This window comes from Nestor notabilis, unplaced genomic scaffold (assembly GCF_000696875.1).
Source record: "Nestor notabilis isolate BGI_N333 unplaced genomic scaffold, ASM69687v1 scaffold33379, whole genome shotgun sequence".
In the NCBI taxonomy this organism is placed as follows: domain Eukaryota; kingdom Metazoa; phylum Chordata; class Aves; order Psittaciformes; family Psittacidae; genus Nestor; species Nestor notabilis.
The window spans coordinates 1-11,044 of record NW_009945616.1 but is presented as its reverse complement, the minus strand read 5'-3'; the positions used below and the strand labels follow the sequence as shown (position 1 = coordinate 11,044).

Sequence of the window (11,044 nt, the reverse complement as noted above, 5' to 3'; positions counted from 1 at the left end):
GTAATAACATTTCTAAACCCATGAATCAAAAAGGAAAACTTGAGTTTGAATGTGTATTGCATATCCTCAGTATGGAGTTTGAAATCTATATACTGCTTAAAGGCTCAACAGAAGCGGGCTTTCCCAGAGCTGTAGTTTTGGGGGGTTTTATGTGTGTGTTAACTGAGAGGAATGCCTCACAGTTCTAATTAGAGACTTATATTTATCACAGGTTTCTATACAATCTTACATTCCTACTTTATTTTTTCTAGAATAAATGGGTGTATATGTCTTTTCCCCTGACCTAAAGCGGTTCCATGTCTTGTTTGGTAAGTCTGTATTTAAAAACCTTTGGCAATTGTACCTTGTTACCCAGTCGTACCTTAATGTGAAAAAGTTCTGGTGAAGTGCCTTGCTGGAGGGGATTTCCACAGTGCTGAGGTATTTAAACTTTGTTGTATTGACTTACGCTGAAGGAGATGGTTCAGTATCTCTCCTCTCTAGATCTGCCATGTATGTGTTCTATGCTGGTTTTTAACCTCTCTCTTGACTGACTTGTAGCAGAAAACTTTCTGAACTCCTGTTTATAGGGTTACTTTTTGATGTTTTCCCACAGCTTTGTTTAATAAATTGCAGCAACTCCACTAACATTCACTTATTTCTGTTCTCAAGGACTGTTCCTGTATTCTACGTACACCAGTTGAATCAATCAGACCAGAAGAGTTATCTGAGAGCAGCATCCATGAATGCCTGGTAAGAAGAAAATAGAAACATTAACAGGCAACATTAAATATGAAGCTGGTACATATTAAAAATAATCTCATTAGAGGTACTTCTTAAAATGTTAACAGCAAAAATAATCAGAGTACTTCAGGGCTTTCACTCTGGAACAAGACTATAGGTAATGAAGTATTACTCTTAATCTTGTACCACTTTAAAAACAAAGCAAACACACACACAAAAACCAAGTAGTTCGTAAAACTGAGTCTCAGTTTAATGGTAAAAGCACCAGCTCGAACGTTACGACTTGAAGACTCGATCTTAGCATTTTAATTACTGGTGTTTCTGTGTTAACATGTAAATGTTTAAAATTACATAGTCATTTTGAGAACTGCTTTTCCTCACTTTTAGGCTGATTCTGATCTAGCCTGGATTCCCCCATCTACAGGAAGGAATGAAATGGTATTTTGCTCTTCTAATGTCTCTCACTATGAACTCCAGCTCCAAATAGGTAACATAAGCATGCCTTAAAATATTTCTTGTTCCTGCAGATGCATGCTCTCAATAGGTTATTGCTAACTGTAGTAAATACTAAGTTGGAAAATGTATTATCAATCAGCTGACAAGAACTATTCTTGTGTCTTCTTAGTTGAGAAAAGTTCAGAACATTGCTCATGTTTGTGATTCCTATTTTAAGATATCAATAAAAATCATTAATTACCTGTTTTTTTCTCTTGATGTTTGTGCATGTCAGTTTTCTAAATCTGTGGTATGTGGACAATAAATACAGCATTAAGTAACATCACATGTTGTCACTTGGCTACCTGAGCTGGTTGTTCTAAGGATGGCTGCCCTCAATCCTACTGTGCATGCATTATGTGAATATGCATGCTGAAAATGTTGTTCATTTAGATGTATAATGGATACTGACAAGTGTTTCAACACTTTAAATTGTAAGAATAGCAGAGCCATGCTTTAATTTGCTGGATATGTTCTGCTGCAACTACTTAAGTTCTTGACATTCTTAAAGAAAAGGCAATGCTGCCATCAATTGCACTTTTAGAAATATAAAATTATCTCTAAATATGAAGGAAATTGTGGTGGATTATTATATTCTTCAATGTTAAGGTAGCCACTTCTGGTTTCAGGAAGGAGGTTCAACAACTTAACTTCAATCTACCTTGCACGGCATACGCCTACAGGCATGCAAGTTGCTGTAAGGATCACAGACCTAGAAAATTGCTCTGAAGAGCATTTGAAAGCCTTACAGGTAAAGCAACAGCATTTCTGCACAAGTCTGGTGAAGATAGTGATGAATACATATGAGGTTACTAAACAGATGTTGCCTTTGTGTTTGTACTGGGTCATTTCAGTCAGGTTTTTCCTCCAAAGGAGTAGAATATAAATACAAGGCACACATAAATTTGAGAGTTGCTTTCTGAAGAAAAGAGCTGAGAAGTATTTTAGAAAAACTTCTGTAATTGTACAACTTTCTGTTTGAAACATATTCTGTGCTCTGTATTTAACACTAAACTTCAGACTATGAGCAAACTAGGTTTACTTCAGACAAATGCAATTATAGGCAAGTTATTTACATTTCTATTGCAGGCTATGCACATCACCTGCAACTTTGTATAAATTCACACAGGGAACAGTTCTTTCTACTGATTACTGATGTAGTTAATGCTCTTAAGACTGTTGTCTTGTGGTTAACGCATCCACTTTCATTTAATTCCATAGAATGAGGTGGTTTTATCCCACTTTTTCCAGCATCCCAACGTAATGACGCTTTGGACAGTGTTTACAGCTGGTAGTTGGCTTTGGGTCATCTCCCCATTCATGGCCTATGGTAAGAACTGTTAACTGCAATTTTGGAATAGTAAAAAGGGGGGATACAATTTTGGCCACATGGTCCATGAGAGGTTTTTGTTTAAGCATCTCCAGTCTTGTAGAAAAAAACAGACTTTCCCAAACCATTTTTTAGAGAAGTCTTCTGTACAAAATCATCTTCCCCAGTGAAGACTGGTATTTGAACTGCATTAAATTGCACTTAGATATGAGGAATGGTAATTGGGAAACTTATTTGACTTTATACAACATTGAATTTTGCTAACAGAAAACTTGCCTAGATTGAATACAGGTTTGATAATGACTTTGATTTAACAGAAGCATGACTGGAATGTGATCTTTGCCTGATGGATGCATGTAACTGTTCTTGACTTACGGTAGTCAATGTAACAATGAGAATGCCACTCTTGATGAATGTATACAATGAAGCAAGCACAGATGAGTAATTTAACAAGACTTGTTAGTCTTAGCTAGGTTTTTCCACTTCCAGGCTCAGCTAGACACCTGCTGAAGACTTATTTTCCTGAAGGAATGAGTGAAGCTTTGATAGGGAACATTCTATTTGGTGCAATCAGAGGATTAAATTACATGCACCAGAATGGCTACATTCACAGGTAGGAGAATGTCAATAGGTAAGAATCAGATTACAGCATCCAGTTTATTAAGAATTTAGATTTGCTTCAAACTCAGCTTGAGTTGTCTCCTTCCTTTTTCTGTATACCTTCTTATATCAGACAGTGCAGAACCATTTTTTTTTTCTTTTTTCAATAATACAGCAGAACCGAGTTTGTAGAAGCTTAGCAAGAACAGTATTCATACATTACTTAAAGCCAGTTGCTACAGGGATTATACATCTGTTTGGCTTTGTCTTGAATCAGAGTTGTAGAAAGGGCTTCCTTACTTTACACCCTTGCAGGTAAAGAGGGCCCTTCTCCAGTTTCTGGCTGCCTTTCCTCCCTCCTCTTACCCCCGCAGTCTGTGTTCTCTCTTGGGTCTGTATTAAAAAGACATCTCATACTGAGAGAAGAACTTCCGTGAAAATAATCTGCTAAATAGAACTGCATACTAACATCTTCCTATAAGTTAATGAAATATGAAAGCCTTTCTACTCTAGTACTGCTTTGAATAATTCCTATAACTAAAATTTACCACTTTATGTTACAGGAATATTAAAGCTAGCCACATTCTGATTTCAGGGGATGGGCTGGTTTCTCTCTCTGGCTTAAACAACCTCTACAGTTTAGTTAACAATGGACAAAAGTCAAAGGTGGTATATGATTTTCCCCAGTTTAGTACATCTGTGCTTCCTTGGCTGAGTCCTGAACTACTGAGACAGGTTAGTATAAATTACACTTCATTTTTCAATCCATCCTGTACATAATCCCATGTAGATAACATGGTATTAGAACCTTGTCTTGAAACAGACACTTGTATTTTTGTCAGCACTGCTCAATGGCATTAGTGAACAAGTAGAGTTCTCCTTCTCTCACAGGATTTATCTGGGTATAACATGAAGTCTGACATTTACAGTGTAGGAATTACAGCATGTGAATTAGCCAATGGACATGTTCCATTTCAAGATATGCCTCGCACTCAGGTATGATGCTAAATTCTGTTTCTACTTCAAAACACTGAGCTTTGTTTGTTTTACTCTGAGAAACCAATACTATTGCTGCTGAAATGGTGGCTGCTTTTTGTTACTTCAGGTACACATGCTTCTTTTTAGATAAAATAATTCCTTCCATTACTGGAGTTTCACATCTTAGCCTGAATAGGTCTGGATAGCTTTTGAACTCTTGTACTGCTATTCCTTTCTACTAGATGCTGCTGCAAAAGCTGAAAGGTCCCACATATTGTCCTTGGGATATAAATACATTTTCCTGTGGGGAATCCAGGATAAAGAATTCCCGGTCAGGTGTTGATTCTGGAATTGGTGAGAGCATGACACGCACAATGACCAGTGAAAGACTACAAATTCCTTTTTCCAAGACGTTTTCACCTGCTTTCCACAACTTGGTAGAACTTTGCTTGCAACAGGACCCTGAGAAAAGGTAACGTTCTGCTGGAAACTGATTTTCTGTCATTTCAATCTAAGACCACAGCCCACAACTTAGGATACAGTAGTTAGTTGAATACTGTTCCAAGTCAGAATTTCAGACGAGAAGTACTATGCAAAACACTACACTTACCTTTGGTTTTGTAATTTAAAAGTTATCTTGTCTGTTAAAGGAACCATGCTTTTAAAGTTGTTTGTTTGATGCCTGAATTTCTTGTAATATAAATGTACTCTGTAACAAGTAGAATTAATTTTTAAACATGTACTTTGTCCAAGAAGAAAACAGAAATCTGAAGCATATGTTTTCAGTACTATCTCTCTTCTGAATGAGGCATTAAAGCCTTTTGAAATAATTTCTTTAGTAGTGCTTTCACTACAAATTGAGGCATAGAATGTTGGAATCCTGTGCTGCTTTTCTCATGCTTCACATTTGTCCTGTGGATGACAAATTGATTTGTGAGTCTAGCCCATTTTCCAGAAGCAGTATTTTACTTTCTAAAACACATTGTTCATTTTTTGATCCAGGCCATCAGCAAGCAGTTTGCTTTCGCATACGTTCTTCAGACAGGTGAGTTTACTACATTTTGTTAAATGACATAGCTATAGTCTAAGTAAACCACGAAATATTAGAGTTGGATTACAAAATAATTAAGTTAGCTGGAGCCAGAAACCATCCTGTAACAGCATATCTGCTTCAGACTTTTTTTTTTCCTTAAACAAAATGGTATTTGCTAAGAGTATAGCAAGCATAAGTGATCCATTTCCCCTTTGATAAAGTTGGTTTAACTAAAGTCAGCCTAACTAATAAGAATAATGGTTAATATTCTTAATTTAAAGCAGAAAAACTGCATAGCTATTGTAATTAGTCTTCAAAGACTAATTCAACTTAGAGTGAAGAAAACTAAACCCCTCATCCTATTATTTTCAGTATTGTAACATGCAAGAGCATGGCTGTAATTTTCACATGCTTTTAATGAAGTCAGATGCAAGGTTATGTAGACTTTTATGTGCAGCCTTGTTTTAACTTTTCTTCTTTCTAGATAAAAGAACAAACACAGAATTCACTAGTGTCTCTATTACCACCTCCTATTCAAAATAACAGATCAGAGTTCTTGGCACTGCCCTCAACAACAGTTGGGACTGAACTTGGACATACCACTGCAAATCAAGACGATACGGACTGGGAATTCTAAATAAATACCAAACAATCATACCTCTCCTGTGCTTCAAAGAAGGAAAATGTGATTTTTACTTGCTGCTTTAGTTTGTATGGTTAAAATACAATTAGACGAGATATACTTGAAAGTGCCACTGAAGTGGCCCTATTTCATTAACTACTTTCTTTGTTGGCATAATGAAATGCAGCATGCCTCACTTTCTGACCATAAGGAAAACTGTACATAGAAAACAGCTGAATGCCTATCTCCCTTTCAAAATACTTCTTAAGAGAGTTCCTGCTGTAATCTTACTCTGTGCTGTATTTTCAGCTGATATTGCTGCACTCCATGTGCCTTTATGAATTCAGTCTTGGGTTTTGCCTGTGACCTTGCTTTGACAATCTGTCTTTTCATTATCACTCAAATTACTTTAGTGAGGAGAAATCCTCCACTTCCAAGTCTAAATCTGAAACTGCACAAATTAGTTGCTTATGCAGATAAATGTTTCTCTTTTCATACATCCCAAAAGGCATTTTTTCAGTTGATGTGCTGTCATACTTGCCAAAAGTTAGCTATGCATAATATTTCATGCAGTTTTAATACTGTGTGTTTCCCAAAGAAGTTAAGCTACTTGAAAATGTGACTCCTGCTTTTGTATTTGCCTACATTCTTAGTACAGATTTGTGGTTTTGCATCTCCATTTACTGTTGTCATTTTAGCAGTTAATCTGAGGATCTCTTACTATGCAATAAAAGTCTGAAGTTATAACAGTACGGGTTAATTTTGAAGAACCACATTAAATAATCTAAAGTTACTGTACATATTTTTATTTATACTGTATTCCTGTTCACCAGAACTTACCAGAACCTAGTACTGTTTTCTTAAAAGAACAGGCAACATACATACATTAAAAGCTTCACTGCACTGCTGCTTGCAAGCAAGCAGTTTAAATTCCCATGGATAGATTCACCCATAATAAAAACCTAATAAACCTCCTTAGGATTCTAGTGAACTTACTTGTTTTAAGTCAGATGAAAAACTGTCCTTCTCCCTACAATTCAGTAAGTTCTCATCTCTCGTACTGTACCAGGCAACTCAAGCTGAACAAAAGCAGCTTTAAAAAAAAGCTGCATGTTCTCATAGTGTTTTAGCAAGTTGAGTCCCAAAGCCACTAGTACTTTACTGTTATGTAAAGTTGCGTATGTAGAAAAAAAATATAAACAGATATCAAATGATTGTATTTTATATTTTCAACATAAACAGCATTCCACATTAAGTCTTCCACAGCTGAGCCAGTCTGCAACCAGCCTTGAGAATACTGCTGTTTTGTTAGGAGCTTCACTACAATGCCTTCAAGACCAAATGAAATACAAGCTGAGACTGACATAAAATTCTAAGTGACCGCATTAAAGTATTAACAAAAAGTTGATTCTACTCATTATGCTGTGAAGAGAGCTCTGTATTTCAAAACTTAATACATGAAACTTCAGATTAAAAACCTTTCAATAAACTTACCCTGTCTCCATTTATTTCTGTAATTTTTGTACTTCTATTTTCACCATAGTCCTGTTGTACTAACAGCTTCTTGTTACTGCAGGTAAGAAGTTTCATATCAGCCACCAATCTTCCATTTGTGAACAGCAAATCTAGCCAGGCCTCTCCCCTCACCAGTTGGGTCAGGAAGTTATCTGCACACCCTCCAAGAATATTTATGCATTTGCAAAATCTCACAGCCACTGAAACAGAGATTTATAGGTTTGTTACTTTTGCAGTACTTGTGAAAACAACACAAAAGGTGCTTTTCTTTTGTTTTATTTTTGCTGCACCTTTCTTTGTGCTAGAATTTAACACTACATAAAATAATGAAATACCTGTAATAATGGAAAACTTAATAAACATCCTGAATATATACCCAATATCTTGAGTTTCTTACTTGTCTTGATCTGATATCGCAGCAGTCTATCAATGTCTGAATGGACAAGCACAGGAAAAAGTGTGATTTACTCAGAATCAACTTGATCTGCTATATGAACTACTCACTTTAAAAAGTCTCAATGCAATAAATAACCATTGAAGAGATAATAAGTTTCTCACACTCAATGCAATTAAAGAACAAAAATAAATAGATAGGAAGTTAGGAGTTTTACCTTACCTCTCCCTTTTCTCCTCAAGTGCTATGAAAGCAGTTTTTAATCTAGAGAATGGGTAAAATCATGGGAAAGCATTTGAAAACCATTGTTCCGGATGTCTCTTGACACAAAGCAAGATAGATACCCAAGTAGGTGACTTCTTACTTACTTACATACCCCATCTTTAATGCTAATAAGTAGCTTTGCTAAAGTATATTAGGTTATCTAATAAGCATTTAAACCAACTAAGATGATAGCTGTAATGACCTGTCTGATGGCCCTGTTCTGTCTGTATGAGGAATAACTAAAGTTCAGAGATACCACACCACATGTCCGTGCAGACAGACCTCGAAAGACTAAGAACCATACTATGAAATAAAGCTATTTGCTGTAACAGATCAGTAAAGTCTTACTGATTTTAAACAGAAAGCACTGAAAAATTGAGGTGGTCTACTAATAACCAGCTAGCAGAATAACATTTGGTATTTAGCATAATTAAACCTATCCGGAAACTTGAGATAGGATGAAGAAAAGAATATTAGGTTTAAACAGGTTCCTGTGGAAACTTCCATCATTCCCAAATGAAAACTCCATAAATTGATAAATCCATTACTTTTGGATAACTAATGTATGCTACCAATCCAAAATTCCTGAAAAATTCCTGAAAAATGCCCAAAAAGGTCCATATGAAATAAGCTGCATTTAAGTGGTGGTTTTATTTTTAGGTATGATTACTGTATATGCCATTACTTCTGGATTTACCCACAAATCCAGGTTCTTGGAATCTATATTTGTCTTGTCATGAAATCCACCTGCAATAGACTGGACCACTAATAGAAGCTGAAATCTTACCTTAGAGTCTTGACAGGGCTTTCAAAATTTAGGTTATGGCAAAACAAATTGACACACTAGTAATAAAGAAGGAATATTACATAAAAAATTCCTAGGAAAGAACTATGTGAACCTTCAGAGTGGTTGCTTTCACTTACTGTAGTTATAATACTGTAGTTAATGTTTTCTAACCACATTAGAAAAAATCCACTTGAAAATATTTTCATTTTTATAAATACTACATACTTTTACATCTTCGAAATGCAAGAGAATCTTGTTATTCTGATAGCAAAAACACATTTTCCATCAAAGTATTTTTTTTCTTGCAATGGTCTGGTCTCTTTGCATAATCCATTATTTTATCACATCAATTAATTCTGATTAAGATTCCACAGTGTGCAACACCTTATTTTGTAACTGACCAAAGCCAGAAAATCTATGTAACACCTGTAACCAATGTGAAAACACATTTAATGTTGGTTAACACATTAAAGTGAAAGATATTGCAAGAACATTATTATTATTATCATTATTATTGCTAGTATTATTACTACTAGTACTAGTTCATGACTTCTTTTTTTTTTTCTTCATCACAACCTGGAACATTATCTTGCCAGGTGAGATTCCCAAATAAGATTTTCCTTGCCCTCTCACTTTTCTTTGGAAGGGCATTCTGGATTCCCGTCGTTTTGCAGTGTCACAATTTCCAGTAATAAATCTTGGGAGTATTTCTCCAAGAAACTCAACCTTTTTATTCACCCTTTTCTTAAAATTGATTTCCATTTGCTCTGCTTGAATGTTTTGAGTCTCAAACTTCAAGATGATAGTATTTCCTGTAAATCCTTCTAGTTCTCATATGTTTGATGTGGTCAATTAAAAGCAAAATATTCTTACAGGCAAATTTCCTTTTCCCATGTGAAATCTGGAAAGATGCTTGTAGATAAAGTTTTCTTTGAATGCTTTCATAGTTTGAGGTAGTTGTTGTTCTGTAGTAGCTGATGAACAATCACAGACATTCTTAAATGCTTTGTTTGTCTGGCTGTCATGTTCTTTTCTTGCTTTGCTTTCTGCTTCAAGTTTTCCTTACTATGGAAGAACACAGCTGATTTTGAATCCTTGACCCCACAACCATATGATGTCGAAAGAGCTGGTTCAGCATACTTCCATGTTTTTCTTTACAATGTCACTACATTTTCTCAAATTAGTTTGTTTTTCCCTTCTTAAATTGTGTATTTGCAAATATTCATCCCAGATGTTAGTGGCATGTCATGGCACATTTCTTAAAAGCCTTACTACATCACTTGTCTTTTGACTTCCACTCAGGATTTCTTGGTGACTTTTTCCTCATGCTCAGCTTGTTGAAAGACATTTTGGAAAGGAGAACCATGGCATTCAGCAGTATTCTGCTTGAATAATGGCATCACAAACATTTAAAAATGGAAGAAGAATCTACTGTTTCAGGTATTTCTCCTTGTTCTTTTACCATTAGTCTTTTAACAATTTCAGAATCTTTTATTGATGGTGCTATTTCATTTTTTGCCATTTCTTTTTTCAGAAGTGGTTGTTGTTGGTTTTCTTTCAGGGTTCTTCTGGTGGGTTTAGGTTGTTTGTTGGGTTTTGGTTGGCTTTTTTTTCTGGGATGTTGCTTGTTTTCCCCACAAGTACATTAAACTGTTTGGTTTTCATTGTGTAGGTGAACTGCTACATCTCTCAGTTGGTGTGGAAATTTATCCACAAGACGTTTTTTTTCTCTTGCCTATCACTATCTGTCTGAGGCCCGCCTGTACCAACCTGAAAGCCCACATTTTCTTCCAATTCATTGAGTACAGTACAGGAAACTGCCTTAGCTAGGGATTTTAAGTTTGAAGAGAAGATTACATTAATTTAAAATACAGAATTAAATCAAATAGTTTGGTTCGTGCGTAGGGACATATGGAAATTCTCCTTTTTGTCTTGGTTTCCTGTTTCGATTATAGCTACTACAGAGGCAGGCATTGGCAGCCATTACCGAGTGAAGGGGGATAGAAGAGCCAGAGAAATCTAGCTCTGTTCCCGCGAGGAAAGAAATATTTTAATCTCCAGATGAGGCAGGAATGGAAACCAGTCTATTAAGCAAGCTGGCTTCCCTCCTTGCCTCCGTTACACACGCACGACACCCAGTAAGAGGAGAAAAACACCGTTCCTGAGCACAGCGGTGCAGGGTAACCCTGCTCCCTTCCCCTTAATGCCCCTGAAGGCCAACGTGCCGCCGTCCGCTCGGCGCCCCCTGCTTGAGGCGGAGGGGCTGCAGCGACGGGCGGGAACAGGCGGTGAGCCATGGGGGG

The 11,044-nt window shown here is 36.3% G+C and overlaps 1 protein-coding gene across 1 annotated transcript; it reads left to right on the top strand.

The window, feature by feature from the left end:
• The first annotated feature begins 296 nt into the window (after positions 1 to 296).
• STRADB (STE20-related kinase adaptor beta) lies at positions 297 to 6,020 on the top strand. The gene is made up of 11 exons (XM_010022942.1): positions 297 to 308; positions 652 to 732; positions 1,111 to 1,210; positions 1,848 to 1,969; positions 2,440 to 2,548; positions 3,038 to 3,161; positions 3,712 to 3,883; positions 4,040 to 4,144; positions 4,369 to 4,598; positions 5,129 to 5,171; positions 5,644 to 6,020. The coding sequence occupies exons 1-11, from the start codon at positions 297 to 299 to the stop codon at positions 5,794 to 5,796; spliced, it is 1,251 nt and encodes a 416-aa protein (XP_010021244.1). The 3' UTR covers positions 5,797 to 6,020.
• Positions 6,021 to 11,044: the final 5,024 nt, after the last annotated feature.